Source organism: Scleropages formosus, chromosome 1 (genome assembly GCF_900964775.1).
Source record: "Scleropages formosus chromosome 1, fSclFor1.1, whole genome shotgun sequence".
In the NCBI taxonomy this organism is placed as follows: domain Eukaryota; kingdom Metazoa; phylum Chordata; class Actinopteri; order Osteoglossiformes; family Osteoglossidae; genus Scleropages; species Scleropages formosus.
The window spans coordinates 38,569,194-38,593,435 of NC_041806.1; the positions used below are offsets into that span (position 1 = coordinate 38,569,194).

At 42.4% G+C, this 24,242-nt stretch overlaps 1 protein-coding gene across 1 annotated transcript in view; it reads right to left on the reverse strand.

Moving 5' to 3' along the window:
* The window catches only part of LOC108929354 (glutamate receptor ionotropic, kainate 2-like), a 60,587-nt gene that overhangs the window by 15,555 nt on the left and 20,790 nt on the right, over positions 1-24,242 (reverse strand). Inside the window, exons 2-9 of the mRNA XM_018743808.2 lie at positions 21,899-22,066; positions 21,055-21,312; positions 17,605-17,786; positions 16,375-16,428; positions 14,857-15,030; positions 5,639-5,782; positions 4,648-4,755; positions 2,686-2,799 (exon numbers count right to left, since the gene is read on the reverse strand). Coding sequence (XP_018599324.1) covers positions 2,686-2,799; positions 4,648-4,755; positions 5,639-5,782; positions 14,857-15,030; positions 16,375-16,428; positions 17,605-17,786; positions 21,055-21,312; positions 21,899-22,066 — 1,202 coding nt within the window. The remainder of the gene's footprint in view (positions 1-2,685; positions 2,800-4,647; positions 4,756-5,638; positions 5,783-14,856; positions 15,031-16,374; positions 16,429-17,604; positions 17,787-21,054; positions 21,313-21,898; positions 22,067-24,242) is intronic.

Below are 24,242 nucleotides of genomic sequence, written 5' to 3' on the forward strand. Positions count from 1 at the left end.
AAGCAATGGCCAACAGAAGCAAGAAGAATATGGTCTCCGTCATTTAAGGTTTTCAGACATTATTTACTCATTGTCTAATGCTTTTTACCAAAGCAACTCATACAACGAAGTTTGTATACTGAGCTGCTCACAATTATTTACTCTTTTATGGAGCAGGGTAATTTTTACGGAAAAAGATCCAGGATAAGAACCTTGATCAAAAGTACTACTGCAGGACATGGGATTCAAACCTATCCTGTCCTTTGATTGCAAGGGAACGGCTTTAACCACTTCACCACCAGTTGGCAGGGAATTAGAACATTAATTGCTAGGCTCACAGCCTGTTATCCAATTTCCCTCATGTAGTCTGCAAATTAAAACATTTTTCACACAAAGGTTAAAATGGCATGAACTGCTAAAATATGTTGCGCCTTCACCTATTAGGGCAGTGCACCTGAACTAATAATTTCCATCAACATGCCTATAGGAGGCTGTGATGAGCACAAATTTATACAAACTGCTGTAGGCAGTCAAGTCAACTGTGAACCAGCACAATTACAATAAACAGACACGCTGCTTATCAACACGTACAGCCTATTTATTGTGACTTTTAAATAACTCCTCGTATGGGGAGAACTACAGTGATCACTAGAGAAACTGACTGCGCAGTGCATATTTTGCATTTCCAGTTATGTAATGAAAATTTTTTGCCAGTCAAAATTAAATAGTAAATGCAAATAAGCATCGATACGGCAAAAGTTGCCCTGCTGTGGTAGCCACAGAAAGCACTTAACGAGGTCATTCGGAAAGATTTTTAGATAACTGCTGCGGCCTGTGATAGGGAATCAATAAGACTAAAATAAATTATTCAAAGTAGCTGAAATGAGGAAGCGTATTCTGCTCGAAGACAGACATAAAATCTATTTTTAATTTGTTAAAACAGAAAAGGGGTGATTTTACACTCGGTAAAACAAATGCTCCTATTTTTGCTTAATTGTATTTAATGAACTTATTCGTTAAAAGTATTATTTATTATCAGATACAAAGCTTGTCCTAATCAGTGCTCATCAAGGATACCTATTATGACTATATTTACATAATTAAAATATGTTACGTGATAAACATAATGACACTTTGTGTTCACTGGTGTTTATACTTTCATTTCGTTTTTCTTCTCTAACATCTCACTGACCCCTCACTGTGCCCCTCACTGTGCCCTCTCTCATGGCCGTTGAGGCAGTTTGATTCATTCGCAGTAGAGACCACTAACTGAGTCAGATAGCGGGAGTAAGCCGGAGCCTGATGTCACTGTGTTTGTTACACTCAGTGTGACCACCATGTGAGTGAGTTCAAAGTCACAATTATGTAGAGTGTGTAAGTACCCTGGCAAGAAGTGCTGCATGTGGGCGAAGCCCCAGGACTCCATGGTCTGAAATCTTCAAAGTGCAATGCTGAACTGTCATCATCTCATTTTCCATGAGTTTGTCAACAAATGGACTCCCGCAGGAGACATCCCCGTGGCTTTTGGATTCCAGCTGGCCTGCCAGGGCTCGGCTCGGCGAGAGGATGCCTCTGCCACTCCAAAACCACTGTGACGTGTCTTTATTTATGGCCAGTTCGTACCAGATCATTCCAAATGTCTGATAGCATGGCTACGTCAATAGCCATGTCATAAGGTTGTTTTTCAGCCGGCAAGAGAGAATCAAAAACAGAGAAGGGACAATGACTGGAAAAAATTATGTAACAATGCTAAGTTACAGCCCTGACCGTTATTTGCCAAATGTTCTGCGATATCTAGACAGGCCAGCTTTGTTTACAGTTTCCATGTGGCAGCTTTCTGAGAGCTTTAATGAGACAACAAGCAAGCTTTCTAGAATGAAATGACAACATCACACCAGACACGGGGGTAAGTGGGGAGAATGCTGCCCGACAATAACTTGCCCAGACACGAAGGTAAGACGACAAACAGCGTAATATTCATTACTCATCACCAGTTCAATGAAAACAGTAAGCAACAACCTCTGGTCTATTGCTACGTTCCTGTTATGCATTACCTTCAACAAACCATCTGAGTAAGACGTTTAGTATCATCGATGATTTCGTCTATGATTTTTAATCTTCCCTATTACATTGCTGTAACTATTTATTTCTTAGAACTCTAACTGGATTAAATGAACGCCTTGATTTTATAGTTTATAGTTTTATAGTTTACAGGGGAAAATATTTTCCTTGCAACTGCTGTCTCCTGACCACCGCAGTGAAGGTATGTAAGAAAAGCTTCTGTAGCGTTTATACAAGAGCACTACATATGTGTATCTATATGACTGGGGTGTTCAGAGGGCAGCAGACAGAAGGCACAGTCTAGACTATAAGGCCTGGAGAGGAGGAGAACAGCCTCACTGAGAGCTGACAGTCTGCACAGCTGTGAGCTCAATAAAAATCATCAACGGAGGTGAAAAGAACAAAGTGCAGACAGCCTGTGTGTGATCCTTCATTATTGATCACAGTCAACCTTCAGCCACCTTTCCATTTCCATCAGAGAACGTTACCCAGAATGCTCTGACTGAAAGCTTGTCAAGTGAGCAATGGCCACGAGGGTCTCGTGAATACGGTGATCGATGGTGAGAATGATGCTAAAATCCATATGTGATTAACAGCATATTTTGACTGCGTATTTTCACCGGTTTGTCGAAGGAGTGCATTTACCAGTATGGTGGAGACACGCAGGAATCGGTTGTATATCGAATCAGTGACATAAGTCGTCTTGCTCTTCTGGGTCTCTGTCATGTTCAAGCCACTTGCAGGATCCCAGGTTCCAATCTTGAGAGGATATGAGAAAGAATCAGGAAAATCATACTCCATACATATAGATGCACCGAGTTCAAGATAGGAGTAATGTGATAGTTGTGAGGTCTGGACTAAAATATCCTACGCAGAGGATGCTTACGGAAGAGAAGGAACATCAGCTTATTCTGTTGTCAGTTGTATAGCACCAGCTCTGTTAGCAGGGTTATTGTATAGGATGTATTTGAAAGGTAATGGAATCTAAGGGAATTTTATTAGATTACTTTGAAATTATTCATCGAGCATGTAAAAACTGCATGAGAGCATGGGCTACGAAGAGATACAACAAAGGAGAGAAATGTGACTGAATACTAAGACTTGAGTTAAATATTCCAAGCTTGGCAAAGTTATCCAGCCCCCGCCCCCCCATGTTCAGAAACGATGACAAAAATGTGGGGAATAGATCTTTAAAATTTGCCCATTAAAGTTTTCACCTGCCTTATGATACTGTGCTGCATTTGGTGTAAAAAAATGTGCAACAAAAAGATAAAAAATGAAGATAAAACTCTATAAACACTTATACTGCCATTTCCAGCTTATCATGAAAAAGGATGTACTGACATATGATTAAAAAAAAATCAATGAATATCGACTGTTTCCACGTTATTTTCATGTTTGTTTCCATCTGGCTGTGCAAATAAGCATTTTGCTCTCAAACTTTGCTTCTAGATATTCAGCCAGATTTTGACTCATTGATCAGACAGAAAAATTCTTCTGTTTCCCATTCATTTTTTCAGACAACTGTTAGACTCAACGGCAAGAAGAGTGTTCAAATAAAGTCATCATTCAGTAACTTTTTCAGATAATCAATGAATCCAGGTCTTTTACACTAAGCATGGTGAATTTCATGCTTCATTTGCCACACCTGTGGCTGGTAAATCCAGTTACAAACCTGGGTGACAGCTGTTTAGAGATGAAACCCTTGCTGTGAGACACTGATGGATATGTAAGTGCGGGCATTTATCGATGGAATGAATAATTATCCTACACAGTGGGCTGGAATGGGAAATTATTTGATTGTGAAAGAATAGAGGAACATCAGAAAGGAAGAACAAGCACGCAGTCCTCGCACAACACTGGTGACGATTCCTCATACAGGACTGACACCCCCTTGTACAGAACCTGTATAATGATCTAAACCCTCATATCAACTGCTTCTTAACGTCAGCACCCACGGAGCCAAACTTCTTAATCCTGTAGCGAACGCACTGATGCCCGGTGAGAGAAAGTCATTATACAAAAATGTTTCGAGTAACACTTTGTGATGAGCAGAGAATTAATTTACATCTGTACTGGCAGTTAGAATCACATAGAATGCAATTGTTGTGAGCAGAGCAGTTTCACACTCATAAGAGCGCTGTGAAGAATTCTGTATGCAAGCAGCACTCACTCACGCACGCACGCACGCTCCGATGGGGGATAACGTTTTGCTGATTTCTAAACACTGGAGAGCCTTGATGTTATTTTCAGCGGCAATTGTTTTTCTTAGATGAGCACGGGGACAAGCAGACCTTCCAGATGACACCGAGTGTCCTCTCGGTGCTATGCAATTATCGAGGCCGATGCGACGTCCTCAAAGGGCTCCAGGCGCCTTCAGACGCGTTGAAAGTGTAGTTTAGAATTGCAAATCAGTTTTTTAATTCAGCCTCCATGAACCCGCAGGGCTTCTGAGGGGTTATTTATTAATAGAGCCAATTATTCACAGAGGTGTAAACACGCACACAGGCAAGCTGGTGGTCAAGAACTGGTGAAAAATAAGAATGGCTTCAGACATGCACGCTTAGACACACGCACAAAAACATTGTATCTGTCTCTCTCAAGTACCTTCTCAAGTCCCTCCTCCTTCAGACTGATCACATCTAGGTCAAAATCTGTCCTTAACCCGTTGGTTTTGTTGAAGGATATCCGTCCAGTCAAGCCATCCCAATGGGCCTACGGACAGGGAAATGAGACACAAGAAAATGAAACGGTTTAATTTTAACGTAAGGCTGGGAAACAGACACAGCAGGAGAAACACCAGAGATGATCAAGTGTTCCCCCTCAGCGAGGGATTGTGAGTCATGGATAAGACACATACACAAACATAAACACAAACATGCGTTCTTCACGTCATCGGATAACAAAAATCATTTAGATAAAGCAAAGAATACGGTTCACCTCGGGAGAAAAATAGGCAAGATGACAGACAAACCTCTTCCACCTGAACACTGCTGAGGGAATTTACATTATCCAGTAAGTTATGCTCTGTAGCCAAAGCCACACAATAAATTCTTACTAAATTGTAACTGTTTTTTAATGGTCTGTTTGTCCTGGAAATATGATGACAAATATTGCTTGAAGCTGCTTTTGCTCACATTGCAGAACCTGCTATATGCCATGTTTTGTTACTGGTGGACCAGGCTGTATCACAAGGCTTATTAAACACGTACATATTCCGGAAGGTAGATCTTACATGTACATGCTGTAAAACTGTAGCGATTATAGCTGCGCATTTGCACATTTATTTAATGCTTCCCACCAGAAGTTAGATACTCCAGCTGGCGTAATTATCATTGCGTATCTGACATTTTGATCCAAATAAGCTTACCTTTTTACCCATTTATACACCTGGATATTTCACGAGATCAATTCCAGAAAACTTTGAACCAACAACCATCACACAAGCTGCATCCTGAATTGCTGTACTACCTGATGACCCACTTTGCCCTGGAAAAAAATTCTTTCACTTGGTGCAAAATGCCAAAAGTACATGAACACATCATCTCTAAAACAGTATAAGCGATTCCTGTGTAATTATACACACATGCAGCCATACCTCTTTTATGAGAGTCATGAAGCGACTTCCGAAGCGCCAGGGTTTATGTCGGTTGCACTGCAGGGAGCTGACAGTGATCTGTGGGGATTGCTGTACGGCCACTGACACCACATGCACGGCATCGTACACCAGGGCTGAGTCGGTCTGGAAAGACACAAGGCATCGCCACTTATTACAACTCACATGCTCTATGCATTTATGTACATCGGTCTGACTCCCACTTAGTACAATATTATTTCATTATAGTGCCTGGAGTCAGGATTAAGGAAGCGTCATCTGATAGGACTCCCCTGATCCAGGACAGTCACTGCTCCGGGACAGTCACGGCATTGCCGGTGTTCACTTCACATCACCTCTTTAAGTGCTTTACTGAAGCCATTATTTGTACGGGTCACTGCACCTGGTGTTTCAAGTGTAAATCAGGTACTAATTAAAATGCATTCACTGAAACCTGAATTACTGGATCATGGTTGGCCATCCCAAGTCGAGAAGTAAGGAGAAGAGGGAAGGGTAGGAAAAAGAGGAGAAAAGAGAACGGAAGGGACGCTGATTAGAAGACACTGAAGAGTACCACTCCTTTTCATCTCTGAAGGACGGCGATAGGACCTATGGCTGAAGTAATCGTTGGTTTTCAGAAATATATCGTCTTGTGTTTATCAGGATAAATCATGAAGTGTTTTTCCAAAAACCTGCTTAACCCTGCAAATATGTCATGAAAATAGATTGTCCTTGAGAGACATTGAATGTTATGACATGGGTGGAGCATGGCAGACGTTGGTTATCGGTTGAGACCAGGAGTACAGTACAATCAGTGGTCCCCATTGAAAGCAGCACACATTCACAGCCACTGAGCTCATTCATTCAGCCCTCGCCCACTTGTGCGGAGGTAAAGAGATGTGTTGCATGCATGAGTAATGATCCCCTCCAGCAATGTTCAGTGATCTACAAGTTACAACCAGCTTTGACTGCCTGCTGGTTAATGGTCTGTTACACACTGCACTGGTCATCCTCCATCTCTCAACTCAAAGTTTTCTCTGAACTCGGTTTACAACTTTTCCACCTCACTTGGTAGGAAATAGAAAACACTTTGCAACATGAATTTATAACATGTCCCCAAATGAGCCATTACATAGTCCCAGAGCAGATACACTAGAGAAGACACAATGCATAATGTAAAATAGGAGGTAAAAAAGGACTGGTTAATTTGGCCATGTGGTATTCAGTTTCAGAAGCCCACTGTAGCTCATCCTGCCATTTTCTTTTTCTCAAATCTGGATCGACTGAGCCTGTGGTCATTCGTAGCACTTTAAGTCTTCTGATTAACACCTAACCTTTACGGCAAAACAAAACTGAACTCCTCTGGGGAATGGAGAGACTCCAAGGGGGGTGTGATAGAAAACTCCAGTCCAACTGCCTTCATGCATCAGTGCTATCGCTCTGTACCACTCTGAAGATACAAAGCCGCTGGTCTCTCAGGGGAAGCAGCACAAAATGTTGCCTTTAAAGCACAAGAACAGAGGAAGACATTCGAGAGAGAAAAAAATTTCCCTCTTATTTGTTCATGGTTTTTTCTACTCAAGAATTTAGTACTCAGAGGGAGTTTCAAAAATCTTTGGCTATTATTAATATTATTATAATAACTGATATTACATTTATTTTTATACTGGTCACACTACTTGTGGATCTATTTCCTTTTCATTTCAGGAGACATCAATATGCTGTACAGTAGCATTGTCAAAATGGTAGTTTTGAAAACATTTAAATCCCAAATAATGTTTTTGAATGTATGTATGGAATGTGACTTGGGCATGTGGAATTTTTTTCATTTTTTTACCTTCGGTGTTTATAAACTTATACTTCGGGTCACAGTGAAGGAATGTGGCTTCAGCAGGAAAAGATTCAGCACCAGGGACAGCATCCCAGATGGAAAATCAGGATTGGCAACAGAACCTGTCTCATTTCATCACAGCGGCTGGAGACTCCCTCTTTAACCAGGTTCATAGGAAAGCAATTCAGGAGACAGGCAAGGGGAAGGGGAAGCATTATGCTGGCTGTCTTTCCAACAGAAGCAGGACTGAGCAGCAGCCAACCGACAAAGGAAGACATCTATCTCCTGCCATTGTGATAAGGAAGAAGAGCTACAGCCATGCAGACACCACACTGTGGCCAATGGGAAGGGAAACCGTAGCACCAGAAGGGGACCAGGTGTTTGGGAAAGGTCAACATTTAATGACACCAGAAACAAATTTAGAGATCATGCTCTGGAGAAGCGAGCAGTATTCGTCAGAAGGGGCTGAACCTTATATTTTGCTGTTCCATTGCCAGCCCTTAAAATGTATTCCTGTTTCCTTTAAATTGGACATTGATTGTTCTGTTTAAAAATAAAACACTTCGGTGTGAGTTGTCCTCTCACAACTTGGGTGTTGCTCTATAGAGTATACTTTAATGGGAATGTGTGACTGTCATTTCAGGCTCTGCGGTTGTCTTCACCTGCTGACACTGAAGCTTCTCTGTCATTTAATTTATCGGATTGTAAGAATCTGGTGTGGGAACGTGACAATGCAATTTCGTCTGATAGAGTGAAAAATCTAATCGGAACCTCGACAGGAGATCTCAGCATAGAGTGGAAAGTCATCCAGATGCCTGCGCTCGAGATCCCTGACAGACGGACGAGTGCGGAGGGAAGATGTCAAGCTGTGTCGTTCGGCAGTTCAAGTTACAGAAGCGTCCGACATGGTGAGCTGGGCCACAGTAACATGGTTCCTTTATACACAAAAGCAGAGGCTGTCATCCTCTGCCCTGCATGTCCTTGCTTTCTGTTTAATTTGCACCAAGGCAGCACCTTGCAGTGAGCGTAATTCCATTTAGCGGTAGAACTGATGCATAATAAAAAGCTACACTTAATGAGTGATAAAGTCAGTGTTTAAAACTGATGAAAGTAGGATCATTTCTCCTGATGGACTACAGTCCCATTAAGTGGCTGTTCGTGCATTTCAAGCTGCCCTTTCAAGCTGTACCTGCATTTCAAGGATACTGTCCAAACTGAAATCATTTTGGACAAAGACAAAAAAAATGTCTTGAATTCCTCAGCAAGTTCACATCTGATACACCTCTGTGAAACTATTTCAGTGTGAATTGCCCCAGAGCCTTTATTATAAGTGTTTTACATTAGCAACCTATTTTGCTGCAGTTTTATTTCCGATCTGTGTGTCTTTTTGGTGGCTATGGTCAGCTGACACTGTCAGCCGAAAGAGAAGAACTCACAACTGTCATTTTTCACTGATATGCAGTGCTCCGCATTTTTTTGAGCATCTTCGTAGCGCAAAATTAGAGGTTCATAACGCAGAAAAGCTACCAAATTAGGTTCCTTTTGTCTCTCTGTCTCCAGCTGTGAAGCAGGCCAACCCAGAACACCCCATTGTGTATGAAAATATATCACCCGAAGCCTCATGAGGACCAGGAATTTTCCACTTTAAACCTTTTCCATCCTATAGTCATACTAAAGATTTCACATTGTGTTAAGTATCCACTGGTGTGAAGAATATTAACATAAATTATAATAATTTATTCCTGTATTATTTGTTCCTTTGGGAGCAACTATAACTCTCAGTAAAACATACTAGACCAGAACATTATAACCAGACCTGTTGTACTGGTCATCTAAAGAGCAGTGAAAGGTACAAAAGATCAATTTTAAAAACTTCCATAACATTGCACTGTGAATATGCAGTTTTTTGTTCGGCTGTCCTCGAAATCATCCGTTAAAAATAGGTTTTTATCTGAATATGGAGGTATACGTGAAATATTCCATGCTTTTTAACACTGATTTACAGTTCATTTAAAAAAGTATCCCCCGGATATTAGTTAGCAATCATGAGAAGCAGTGCCACAAAGGTTAGTAAGGGTCCAACTCCCTCAAATGTGTACATGAGTAAAAATTCTGACCTGTCTCTCAGTTCTCAAATCTCACACATACACACTGGCTGAAGCCACTTGTCCCAAGCAGGGTCACAGCAAGCCAGAGCCTAACCCAGGGACACAGGGAGTAAGGCCAGAGGGGGAGAGGACACACCTAGGACAGCACACCAGTCCATCACAAGGCACCCCAAGAGGGACATGAACCCCAGCCCTACCAGAGAGCAGGACCCAGCCAAACCCGCTGCACCACCGTGCCACTGCATCCCTCTTTCCTAAATCACATTTCCAAATCCAACATACTCTTTGGGAGCCATGCAGGTATGAAACCTTAAATTCTCCTCGTACTGCACTGGTAAGCTCTTGCATTAATTCCTGCTATGAATTGTGCTTTTTATAGAACTCTTATCTAGCAGGCCCCGCAAGCCCCAAGCTAAAGAATTATGACAGGTATAATGAATCAAACACAGTAATGAAGTTAACTCTTTGAAGGAATTAAACAGAGCATTTAAATTAGTTTAAAATAAACGTATAAATTAACTGAGCTCTGGCAGGGGTTCTTTGTTGCGGTGATGCTCCGTGCAGCCAGGGTGGCACAGTGGACTAATGCTGTCCCTGAGGGCACGCAGGCTCGAGAGCAAGGAGTCGCGGCCGTTCGTCAGCGTTCCCTTCTCAGGACCGCGGCAGCCGATGCCAGTTCCACTCCCAACTGGCGTTCCAGCGATCAAGCATCACGTTTGGGTGCATTTAACTGTCTCGCCTCACTTGTGTTGGGTCTGGATTAGAAATTTGTCAGCCATCCACAATGTCTCTCTAACAAGGCGCTGGCTCTGTCATATCCTGCAGGCACTGACGGACACACACGGCCGGTCCTGCACCATTGTGAGTATCCAGCTAACGATCGCTCGTGGCTCTGGAATAATTGGTTGCAAATCAGCTCTCCCAAGATGGAAAAAAAAACACTGAATTACATATGAAAAAAGCATCAAGAGGTCAGATTTCTTATGTGTATTTTTAGAAGGAGAGATGGCGAAAGGTAGCCAAAAGAGAACAGCATGTGCAATAGCATCCTCTATCCAATTGATATTCTGACTTTGGGTGGGCAGTCAGAGCAGCGGAACACAGAGCGCTTTGTTTCCATGGCACCCGAGTGTTCACAAGGCGTCTCCAATTTTGGCCTGGGCAGACAGGCCCAGCCTTACTTACGCTGGGCTTAGACGATGCTCAGCAGACTGCTTGAGGGAAATGGGCAGAAGGTATCCAACCCAAAAAAAATAAAAAATATCCCCAGCATGAGCAAAGCAAGGGCCAAAATTGTTCATCCCGTAACGAATCCCAACCAACAAACAAAACATTTGCAACCGCCAGTAATTTTCCCACACTCCCACTGTGTGTGTGGGCCAGCGTTTCCATTTGATCCCAGTTAATACCAAGTGTAGCTTTGTATTCAGTGGTTCTGTACATCTCTTTTAATCCAGCTGGCTGGGCAACTTATTGTCTAATTATATTTTGGGCAACAAAAGGGCAGGCTTGTACTCAGGTGTTCACTCTGATTCTCTCTTTTGCTGCAATGTTGACACTGCCCAGTACAAGCTGTAGGGTAGAGGTCCCCTACCACTTTCCTACTTACTGATCGCATGCTGTTTGATAGGATGGGTTGCCTTTTGTTTCAGATTTCATCAAGCAGTCAATGAAATCATTTGTTTGTCTGAAATGTAAAACTCTAACAAGGGCCTGGAGGCGGAGATGACTGATATCATCTAACAAGGCAGAGGGTGGAATAAGCTCGGTGAATTACCCAGGCGAGAGTTGGCGGCCACTGCTGAAGAGGAGCTTCAGATCAATATGTTTTCCCTGTTATTTATGTTTTGGCCTTAGTTATTGCATTTATGTTTGTGCTTTGCTGTTATTTATGTACAGTGTCTTTGTCTTGCAGTAGCACGCAGCAGAGTTTGCGTACTTGTTTTATACGCTCTCCAGGACAGATGTGTGCACTCTTCTGGCTGCTTCTTCTGACTCGGGCTATTTTTAGCCCCTCCAAGCAGACACTGCTCTCGGACACTTCAGCAGTCACCTAAGCTCAGAGGTGGTGGATGATATGCAGAGAAAGTATCTCCGGCTTCTTTGCCTTGGACACTCCATAAATTAATATTTCCTAATTGATTCCACTGTGATTTCCCTTCTAGACTGGTCACTTTCTCCAACCACGGCCTTAAATACTACTTAGAAACAAAGAACCCAACAGCTTTGTAGGAAGCAAAGTCGTTTAAATTGTGCTTGCCACAAATTAGGCAATAAAGAATATTTTCTTTACCTTCTGTCTATATTCCTGTGCATCTCCTCTGACCTTCCCCAGACTAATGAACTTTACTAAAGATTGCAGCTGCTTGGTGGACAAAGCAAATGATCTGGACCAGCTGGACAGTTGATGAGTCAAATGATTTGAACAATGTGAACAGAGGACAAAGCAAATGGTCTGGGCAGTGTGGACTGAGGAGGACACTAAAGTAGTGAAAGAAATTATTTCAATGAATCTGCATAGCTTGTTAGGTCATAATCATTATGCATGTTGGGTGCATTAAGCTGTGACTCCATGTGGGATTTGCTGAGACATCAGCTGTCATTCGGTGTAAAAGGCAGAGATTTTTTATTCTACTCTTCACTGCACACAAACAATCTCAGCACTTTTGAGGATTACAGTCCTCCAGCGTAAATTGTATCCCTGGCTTCCCTCTGCCTATATAAACAACACAGATTTAACAATGTCAGTCTCGGCAGAAAATAAGACGACGTGGAACATACGGCTGAGTTGGTGCCCGAAGCACTTGAGTCCAGGGCAAAATCATACATCCAAAGCAAAAGTTCAGCAACTACTTCTAATGGCAAGAGGCCCTTTCATGTTGTCTTGTTTTTCTTCTGGGATCAGGATGTGACATTATACTGTGAAGTGATGCAATGTAGCCTGGGTACATAAATGCTGTCACCAATGTGTATGTATAGTCTCTGTGCAGCGGCACAATCAGAGTCACTGTAAATACGGCGGCAAAGTGGATCTTCAGCCATGCCACTTCACACTAATCAGAGCTCGAGCACAGTGGAGAATTTCTAGAAATGTTCACGCTGTCGACAAAGTTTACTTTTCATTCTGAACAAACACATTTTCCTTTACCGCAACCCCTAGGACCCCTGTAACGTGGCTGATGCAGTTACCAAATGCAGAGGGAGCACATTTTTCAGTCACAGTCACCATCCCGTAGAGAACAAGTTTCCCCCCAAGCACTTTGAGGAAATCTGCCATAGTTTGGTCAGACAAATAAACCAAAATGATGTGTTTGCTTTCTCCTCCATCTGATACATCTAATTTGTTCTCAAATAAACAAGCAATTACAATTAAACAGATCAGGCAAGTTCACGTCAGGCAAACTGATAAAATGGAGAAATGATGAAGGTAATGAAAAATCTATCCAAAGTTTCATCATGTCTCTGAGTATTAGAGTTTGATTAACGGTTGTCTTCTAGGTCAATCCATTTATGTTTAGCTAGCATTTTATTAATGCTTCAGAAACACAAATCACAATAATCTAGAAGCCATTCAATCACACAAAACATATATTTCTGTTTTCATAGAGCCTGATGTCCTTCATCCAGTTGTGTACTCTTGAGGATTCAAGGAATTTTTGTGAAAAAAACTAGATGTTTTCATAGATGGGTGTGTGTGTGTGTGTGTGTGTGCATCATTGGGCCAGTTTCTATTACATTTTTCCTCCTTGGGGAAAAAAGATAAGTGAGACAGTGAGATTGGAAAGGATAATATGTGTGGCGACTTGCCTGAATCAGCTGATTCTGCGGCTCCAGGATTTAATTTAGTGCGGGTCCAAAGTCAGGAGAGTTAGAGGTGGTACACAGCTGCCAGCTTTTCAGGAAGCACTTTGTGACGCCTTGCTTTTTTTCACCCATCCATTTCCATTCCATCAAATTAAAAACATTGTGCTTCATAAGTGCCCGCTGCACTACGATCTGGGAAAATTAACTGCAAAACTGCAGGGAGGAGGCTATTTAAAACTGCGATCCATAACCACTGAGTGTCGAGTCTTGACACGTCTGTGACCGGGAGTTTGTACATCGCTCATTTTCAGGTTATCTGTTGTTTTTGCTGGAATCATAAAAAGGCGACATGCTGCAGCCCATCATGCTGCGCGTTCTCCGCTCCACGGCTGGCTGCGGTCCCGGCTTAAGGTCGGCAGGGTGTGACCCCTTGGGAAAAGCCTGTCTGTATCATTGAGCAGCCTCCAGACGGACGGCAGCCTAGGGGGGGCTAATGGCACCAAAGGCTGAAACCGGGGTCTTGCAGCCAGAGGACTGTGAACCAGAGCGCCATGGACAGCTCTTCACATTATTCAGTTAACTTGTACATTACCAGTGACAAACAGAGGGAATATATGAACCAAGAAAATTCTGCTAATGCATAAATTGTAGTCTTGCTGAGATGTATGTCGCTTTGGACAAAAGCGTCTGCTAAATGAATAAATGCAAATGTAAATGCTACAGGCCCATGCCAGTAGAACCACTCGGCCACAGCTACATAACTCATTAATTAGTGTAATACTTCATAACATTACACTTCTCTTATTTTTGTTGTGAAGGCACTAATGCAGTACTTAAGCCACAACATAAACGTCACACAGAAAATTAAGATAAATAAGGTGATAAGGATGAGGAGACAAAGAAAACAAGAAGATTGATGTCCTGTTTTGGGGGAAATTTCTAGAAGCAAATTATATATGCAAATTTGATGTACTGACTAAAGGAACCACAGGTTTAACTGCAATTGTACCATAGAAACCAGGGTGTATAGTGTCTACAGCAAGATAGTTTTTATTTCAGTTGGTTTTGCACATACAACATCAACACAATCTTTTCTGCATTATGTCAGCATGACTGTTATTTCTCATAAATTGTAAGAAAAATACGACAAGACATTCTGGGAATATTTCTGGAAGTTTAAAGAAGAGGCTGAGTATAAATATTTATGTACCTTAATAATGGCCTATTTGAACCAATTTTTTGAACTGTAGATACTGGACTGAACTTAACAGCCCTGCTATAAACCATTACGAACCAAAACCATCAACAGTAGAGAAAAAATCTGCCAAACTGCCAATGTTGTGTGAATAATTGGATGTGCTTTGCAACCTAACAAAAGTAAAGGGAAACCAGAAATCGGTGAGTTAAAGGAATCCTGTGAAGAAGACTAAAGAATCACACACCTGTGACATCTCCTCATACATGAACGTAACTCTTACCGTCATAATTCCATCCAGCAGCCCTGAATCTGGCCTGGGTGGAGCTTGTAGTCGCTCCATTGACCACTTCTCAATGATGGAGGACACCTGTGAGTTCTCCGTGTTGAGGATACGGAACCCCGTCATGTTCACGCCACTGTAGCGGTACGGCTCCACGTCCAGGCCAAAAAGGTCCTGCAAATATAAAAATAGATACATGAAACAATTATGACGCACAACCAAATTCAAGGTAGAATGTAGGCTACCTTACTGGTTAAGATGGCGGATTTGAGTCTAAATGGCTGCTTTAGCAAATGACACCAACTGTTTTGCAAGTGTGGCCTTGGGGAAATAGCCAGCACTACTGGAGGGAATATCCATCTCCTTAAACAAATAAAGTACAACTTCAATGCTGGCTGGAAAATAGCACAAAGGAAATAAACTGAATGTTAATTTTGTTAATACTTTATAACTCTAGTAGTGCCTTGCAGTGCAGTGTATACCGTTTCTTTTTGTGGTAGGTGTTATTCTAAACTCTTAATATACATGCACTGTCACCACTGAAGGATTAAACCAGCAGAGAGTCAAATTTGATGGAAAATTAGGGGCCTGTTCTTGCTCTCTGTTTTATGGTTTCTGGGCACATTAAATTTGCAGATCTGACTCACTTGTACACCCTCCTACGTTCATTTATCCTTTACTTGGTTCTTTTGAACGAATTTCATGAAGATGGCTTCTATTTTTTCATCTGTCAACCATGATGAGGGTACCGGATGGAAACTATCACTCCCTATTGCCGGCACTTTTTTTGAAAACTTCCAAGGCTGGACCTTGAGACATTCCATGTCTTCCATCCATATGTCTGTTAACTAGAATGCCGGGGGCCCGACATCCAATTGGTTTCATGTCTGGCTTTCATCCTGCTGCCTGGTCCTTGTGGAATCAGCAAGGCTCACTGCATCTCACCCTGAAGGAGGGCTGCGGGGCAAGGCAAGGGGGCGAGTCGGCAGGTCTGAGGGACGACTCTCGGAACCCTTACTAAGGTGTGGTGGAAAGATCTCTGAAGTAGGCAGCTGAGGGACCCCTTCTGGGTCATATAATGGACCCCTATCTGAGAAAGCAGCTGGATTCTCCTTCTCCCTGGACAAAGATGGACTTCTCTTTTCTTTTTCAATTTCTTTCTCTCTGCAGAAAGGCCACCAGCTTTCTTTCATATCAAAGTACCATAGTATTTGTTATTGTATGACTGTGTGTGAGAGGGGGTCTACTTTCGACTTTTATTTGGTATCAGAAGGCTGTTTCTGTGAAACAGTACTTTCACCACAGCATCATGAAGCACACGAACAGAAACAAATATAAAATCCAAAGGGAGGAACACCGTATAGAATGCAGATACGCTCCTCATCAGAATGTAAATACGGCTGGAGGAGAAAGTTTGTTCTTCTTTCCCAGAGGACTGGTCTAAAATAAACTTCAGTGAAAAGCTCATCGAAGCAGACATACATAAACGTTTACAGCTTGCAGTGCAAACGAGCTTACCAGAGTGGTAAAGATGTAATGGTAGTACTCCGTCATCATGCCCATGGCAAGGGCCTGCAGGAGCAACATAGAGTCATCCGTTAGTCCTATTGTACATAAAATCCACATTAACATGCATTACAAATGAACTTGGACGATGTAACAGAATGCATTGCATAACCATACACATGCCACTACAGTCCTCAACTCGCCCACAAACCTTATTTTATTTGATTATTTTTGCCTCTCGCCTGAGACAAATGTATGTAGGAAAAAGCCTCAGGCCAACATTTTGTGAGGCTGAATGAAGGGGACAAACATCAAAATAGCAAAACATGTTCTTCAATATAGGAGAAGCTCTTGCGGTGGTGTAGGAAGAAGAACGTGGAAAGAGGACAGAGCCAGCAGAGGGAGCAAGGTGTTCAGCTAGTCATCAGGGGACAAACGTAGGGAAGATATAGAGGGCACATGCCCTCTGGGTGATCAACCTGGCATGGCCATATGTGTCAGAGTAGGTAAACCGGAGCATTAATGACATTCAGATGAAATCAGAAGATCGTGGAGGTACTGATAAAGAAAGAAAAAAAGAACCGGCATCATTACGAGGAACTCCATCCAGAGCAAAGGCTTTCGAGGGTTTTTACAAGGAACAAAACCAGGTTTAATATAGGACAGGGTGTTCAGATCAGGTCTTCCGTACCGCCTCTGATGAGAACTGTCCTTGAATTTGATTGCAGGTTCACACTTTCTGCAAATGATTAACAGTCCTGATATTACTATTCTGAAGCCTGTTGTTTTATATATGTAATACATACTACAGAGGTGGGGAACTTCAGACGGTTTCAGCTGAAGTTCTGTCTAAAGTCTCTCTTTTTTTCTGAGGTGTTAAATCCAATAGAAAAAAAAAGCAGAAAGAATTAAAAAAAGAATATGCCCCATATATTGGGAGCATGCAGAAGACACACTGTAGCTCTGCAGATTACGAAAATAAAAACCTAATTTTTTCCATTTAAATATTTTTGAAACCATTTCTAAGCATGCATTAAAATGTATATATATAACACTGTTACATAAGCCTGTTACGTAAGTGTGAATGAATATGCTTTGGAAAAAATCTCTAACTGTTGCATGAATTTTAGTGTCTTCAATTCCAGTTTTCAGCTTCTGTGTTTGATAGTCTTTTGGTGGAATGCGAGAAGCATTTGAAATATTACACAACGGGAAGAGAGAAATGAGCCCCGGGTCCTTGACCTGTTTGAGAATGCTGGCCGCCATCTCATGCCCGCAGTCGAAGATCACGTGGAACTCCCTGCCTCGCTTCATCTCCTTCAGCAGAGGCTTGGCGTCCTTCGTCTCCGTCGGCAACTGCCGGATCTTCAGGCGGATGTTGTATCGAGATGGGGCCTTGATGAGCTCTTGTAGCCGAATGAGGCCTGGAAAAAGAGACAGTGAGGATGCCTTGAGAGCCAAAGAAGGAACCCGACTCATTCATTCATCCTTGTTATCACCTGTATTGTCAAAAAAAGTCAAATATGAATAAGTGGCAAACATAGTAACTGTGGGTTTGCATCATCTACATATTTACTTCAGATCTGCAATATCAGTCCTCAGGGTGGAGTGTCGCCTATGGCCAGACCCTGATTTAAACAAGATCCAGTCAGATAAAAGTGTGTTTTGCAGTTGGGTTCAGGGAGACCCAAACCATTTCCCTGCCAGCACTTTGCATGTGTGCTCTATTTGTAGCTGCGCATGCCATATTTCCAGGATATATTAATAGAATGTGACAAGCATGCTGGTGAACCCTTCTGGACTGCAATTCTAAGAGTCTACAGTATGTCTTCATTAACGGGGGGCCAACACTGCGGGTCTGCTCCCAGTCGCACTGCTGATGATGTGTCTTCTTCCATAACAGCAGAATAGCTGGAGTAGCCGAACTACCTCCAGTACACTCGTACATTATGGGTCTGCACAGAATCAGGCGGTTTGAGCCACTCTCAAACCGCCTGATTCTGTGCAGACCCATAATGTACAGCAGCACACGGAATATCTGTGACAAGAGTGAAATGTCATTCTTGTAGCGCGGCACGGAAACATAATAGCAGCGAACCCAAAACCTTACGCAACAGCCTTCATCCTTTTATTATCACACACAAAAAAGCAGCTGAGTTCCTGCAGTAATCACTTTAAAATTTCTTCCGTGAAAGGCTCTGCAGAAACGGGAAGAATAACGGCATATCGCTTGCAGTCGGTGCTCTGAATTCTCTACCTGCGAATGAGATCCTGTTCGAGCTCATCGAAACACGTCTGGGCGAATGCAGAAATAAAGCGTTTTCATGTTATGCTCTTTTTGATACAAACATGTTCTCATCGTATGAATGCCAGTCTTTGTACGCCGGACTTCCACTGCCAAACCGGCTAAGCGAGCTTGCCCAACCTATCTTTGGGGCAGTGAGGAGCAGAGGAACCACAGGGGAGAGCGAGGGGACAGACTGTCACCGCTAATCTTAATTGAGTGTGTCTAATGCCTTCTGACATTCGAATGGATCTGCAGTTAAGCAAGCATGAATATTTCATCCACACTAACTGTTTATTATCTGCCAGGAGGTCCAGAAGCCAGTGCCAGCCTCCTGGATCCTAAAGCACAGGAAGAATAATAGCAATAAGTGACTGTGGCCACCATGATTTTCAAAATTTAAGTGTACCATGCATTTATCAATTATTCCCATTCAAGTAACATGGAGGACAGTGGAAACCTCCACAGAGAGCCTGAGTCCTCATTGCTCAGTGAATTACTTCATTTTCATCCACCCAACCACCCTGCATCCATTAATTATATGGCCTATTTAACAGGGGGCATAGCTGTTACCGGGAAGATATGTGTCTGATTTGCATCTGTTCTCAAAGCGACGCGTTCAAAGAAAAAAAAGGGCAGGTTCAACTAAATGCAAGACATGCACTGCTAGACTTGTCAGATTGAAAGTTTGTATGGAACTTTCCCGGATGAATCGTCTTTTTTTTTTTTTTTTTTTTTTTTTTTGAAGAAACATGTAGCTTTGTAAATCCTATTTTTAGTTAGCCACTGGATGATTATTGCTCGTCATGTCTCAGTACCCTGGCGCTGTTAACGTCAAAATAATTTTTTTCTTCTATTATTATTCCTCAAGCTCACCAGGAAAAGAGCAGAGACAGAGGACTTGGCTAGAAATGAAAAGGCTTTCTTGAGCATTTCTGTTCACCAAAACGCCGTGTGTACTTTGATCTGACGTGGGCATTACTTATTTATAGATAAGGATATATTAACCTGTCAGTCTATTCAAATGTGCACAAGCTTCTCTTCTCTCAAAGATAGACTATGGGAAAGACAGGCTATTGGTTTTGTGAAGGCGGTGAGAGGATTCCATTATGCACACAATAACGGTGAATAAAACTATAAAGGCAGGTCATCAGCTCTACAAGAAAGAAAGAGAATACAGGATAAGAAAAATGCTTTTAACTGAGCAGAACCAAAACATTTGTGCACCAAGATAATACCGCTCTTCTTGCCGTCCTCAGTCCCTAATGCACCTCTTTTCAGAGGCACAACTATCAAATGATCTGCACTGACGCCTGCAAGAAGGAGAGTTCACTGTGTTATGTATATTCAAAAAGTATGGGACATCCTCACCGTTCTGGACCTCCGTTTTGAAAATTTGGTTTCTGGAACAGCCCAAAAACACATACTATTTTGTTTTACGGGATAAAATAATTTTTACAGCACCACAGCATCTGCTTCATTTTTTGTAATGCGGGAAAAGGTACATTTACCTATCAGTGCGAAAATTGACGGTAAAAAAGAGAATTATATTTGCTCAAGTATGCAGTGAATGTGGTGTAAAAAAAACCAGTGTCTGACACCAGGAAACAGAAGGACGAATTTCTCATTCTTTTCAATAAGCTGACTCAAGAAGCGTTTCTTTGGATAGACATAAAAGAAAGCAGCCCATAAACTTTTGTGCTTTGTTACCCACTTCTCATGTTACTCTTACGTAACTGTAACTTCTTGTATATGTTTAAATGCATCTTCACAACCATTTTTAAAAGTACACACACACATTGGCTGAAGCTGCTTGTCCCAAGCAGGGTCGCTGCAAGCTGGAGCCTAACCCGGCAACACAGGGTGCAAGGCTGGGAGTGGGGACACCCAGAATGGGACGCCAGTCCATCACAGAGCACCCTAAGCAGGACTCCAACCCCAAACCCATCAGAGAGTAGGACCTGGCTAAGCCCGCTGCGCCACTGCACCCCCCTGTTTTCAGATGTATAAAACACACACACACACACACTTTCTGAACCACTTGTCCCATACAGGGTAGCAGGGAACCAGAGCCTAACCCGGCAACACAGGGCATAAGGCCGGAGGGGGAGGGGACACACCCAGGACGGGACGCCAGTCCATCGCAAGGCACCCCAAGCAGGACTCGAACCCCAGACCCACCAGAGAGCAGGACCCGGTCCAACCCACTGCGCCACCGCACCCCCCTCCATGTATAAAACATTAATATGATCATTTTTATCATTTTGATATGTAAACTAGTATCATGTTATTCTATAGGGTTGCAAAGCTCTTCAGTGTATCAACAGTGCACTGCAAATTATAACTACAGTAAAACTCATCAAGTAGGCTCTGCCATGTTACAGATGCAGCCTTGAAGACATCCTTACCTGTGCTGTCATCATAGACCACAGTTATAGTCTTCCACTTGAAGAAGTGAACCAGGTCCAGGATGGCTCTGCTGAGGGACGTGAAGTCAGGATATAGGCTGACGTAAAAGGTGTCCCTGTTGTCAGAGACCTGGTGCTTCCATTTGGTCTGGATGTGGGGCACACCCAGTGCGTTGCAGATGGACTGAACCGCATTTGCAGAAGAACTGTGGGAGGGGCCAAAGATAGCCGCCACCCCCAAGGAGAGCTGGTCACAGGCTGAAGAGGAGACAGAAATCTGTCATAGAAACACGACACGGAAATATTCTAGCAGGCACTGCTTCAAACTCCTCATCTATCTTATTATATTGTAATGTTTTTCCTTCTTGTTTTTATATCAGGGTACAACAGACTGAAATTCCCTTGTATCATCATCAAAAAATGCATCATAAATAGTCCAGAGACATCATGCTTCTTTCTTCGTAAGTGTCACAACTTTGCGCATCTCTTATGTTGTCCCATAAAATGCCTTATTGAATTGGACAGATGGTCTCCAAAGATACTTTGAGATGTTAATTGATTCATTAGGGTATTTGGCTTTGCTAGTTTAGGTGGCTTATGTACCATTATGAGAATTGTACTTGGAAGAATCTATTGAGCCAGATGTCCATCCAGGCTTTCTGGGTTCTTTACAAAAAGCACAATGGGGAACATAGAAAAGGATTATCCTGCATTTTAATAAGCAGTGATTACATTTTGTCAAACAATTTCAAAAATTTAACAGGTTACCCTACTCAAATGAGGCATCTTTTCACACTATACCAGAAACATCCTTTGGATCAGCGTGACGTCAGTCTCACTTTACCTTTTCTTGATGCCTCAAAACTGTCATAGACATTAATCCTTTGGATGTCGTAGGTCAGAGTTGTGTTTGGCAGTAGAGTTCTGTTTCTGTTGATGGTGTTCAAAGCAAATTTAAAGGCCAGCTCCTCTGCTCCTGAAGGACCACTTTCAATGGATTCAAATATTCCCCCTAAAGGTAAGGGAAGAAGAGAATATTTTGCTTTCAGCTGAACAGGTTTTAGCACATATGATGGACATGTCAGTGTTTACATAGCAGTTTATGACTGAGAATGGCTCAACGGGGTATCAGCCTGCTGCTCAGCTGTCCTTTCAGGTGTGTGTCAAGTGAACTGGAATTCAACACCATGGAGAGACACCTTGGTCACCCTGACCTGCAGCAGGTCATGCAATCAGTGCACTAATCCAGCTCTGCTATTCCATCATGGGCTTTACGGGCATGCTGAATGTGCTGTTCCTCCTTCAGGCTTTCACAGAACATGACTTTCCAGCCGTACACTGAAGAGAGGCATAAAAATCTGTGCAGCGGCCAATGGGCAGAAAGACACCAACACTACAATTCAGCCAGATGTGCAGGTCAGAAGAACACAACCCCACGGACTGGAATTCACGTCCAAAACAAGCTTGCCACATTGGGTTGAAACTTTTAATTGTGTTGAAAAGATTATTTCTCATTTTTCCTCTGTTGCCTTTTTTATTATTTTGTTTTGTGATTTTCCTGGAAGAAAATGAGTTATGGCGCTTTAATAATGGTGGAACGGTGGCACAGCGAGTGGTGCTGCTGTCTCCCAGTGCCTGGGTGGTGTGAGAGGACGTGGGTTCGGTCCCTGCTACATCTGTGTGGAGTTTGCATGTTCTCCCAGTGTCTGTGTGGGTTTCCTCCGGGTGCTCTGGCTCCCTCCCACAGTGCAAAGACATGCTGTTCAAGTTAACCCATAGTGTTTGAGTGACACAGAGGGAGTGTGTTCCACTGATGTATGGATGACTGACCCAATATAAGTAGTGTATCTAGCAGTGTAAGTCACCACGGTGAATAAGGTGTGTGGGCTGATAACACTACATAGTATCCATTGGAAGTTGCTTTGGAGAAAAGTGTCTGCTAAATAAATAAATGTAAATGTAAACAATTAGGTTAGAGCCCAAAAGACTATCAGTGAGGGCCTACCATATGTCTGAAAGGAGATGTTGAGACACACAACATTTCTGACTGTGCTCTGCCCTGTGCATCCACTTAGAGCGCTAAGCTCAGAGGAAAAGACAACAAATGAAGCAGATTTTCCTTGGGTAGAGAAGAGCAGAGTACATATTCAGCTAAGGATGTTGCATCCTCTAATTCATGCTGCTTCTCTGTAAGTAAAAGCGGCACTGTTAAGTCAGTTCTTTTTCTACAATGCCTGCAGCTGCCTTGAGAGCTGATTTAACTCTCTCAAGAGTTAACGCAACACTTCCAATTATACTGTGCGAAGGTTAGTTCTGCAACCACTTTCACATTTACAGCTTTTTACCTAGCTGACATTTCAGCTCTTGCTGTTTGTGTTTTGGACCTTTTTTGGTCATTATATTATTTTTAAAGGTTCTAGGTTATTCTGTAGGTACATTATGGGAAGATGAGCCATTGCTCTCTGAATTCTGAGAGTAAACATTTTGTGCTCCTCTGTGGAATTGCGAACACGCTTAAATGAAGCAATTCGGTAAATGTATATGCAAATTAGTTAAAAAAAAAAAAAAAACTGACAGATAATTAAATTGACAGAAGGTGTATTTTCTGAGCCTGGAAGCAGATTTGTGAAACAAGCATGGATCGAAAATTGCAAAATTTGGTACAGAATTGAGTGCATTTTACAGTTGGCTACTACAAAATCTGTGTTTGCTACTTTTCAACATGCAGTGTATTTCCTCTAATTCTTATGTATTGTCTTTTTAAGGGATCTATTCAGATGCCTAATAAAGTCACATCATGAGGTTAAAGGTTCTCACTGCTACACACACTCTTGCAAGTAGATCCTCCCTGTGTGTGATAGCAAGCCTGAACGTCTGGGTGAACATGGCCTCTTTTTTCTAGAATTTGTCCCTTGTGTGTGCTCTGTGAAGGACTGGTACCCCATCCAGGGTGTGCATTGCTTCATGTTCTATTCCTGACCACTATGAATTGGAACAAGCAACTTTTGATAAAGAATTGATCGAGGCAAGGTTGTTCGTTGTGTGTCTGGACTATTTTGCCAACATGACATTTGCCTTTACTTCCAGTAATATGATGGGAACCAGCAAATTAAAAAAAAAAAACAACATTCTACCCTTACCAAGGTGATTTGCAATATGCTGAAGCACAGCAGAATTTGCAGTTTTTT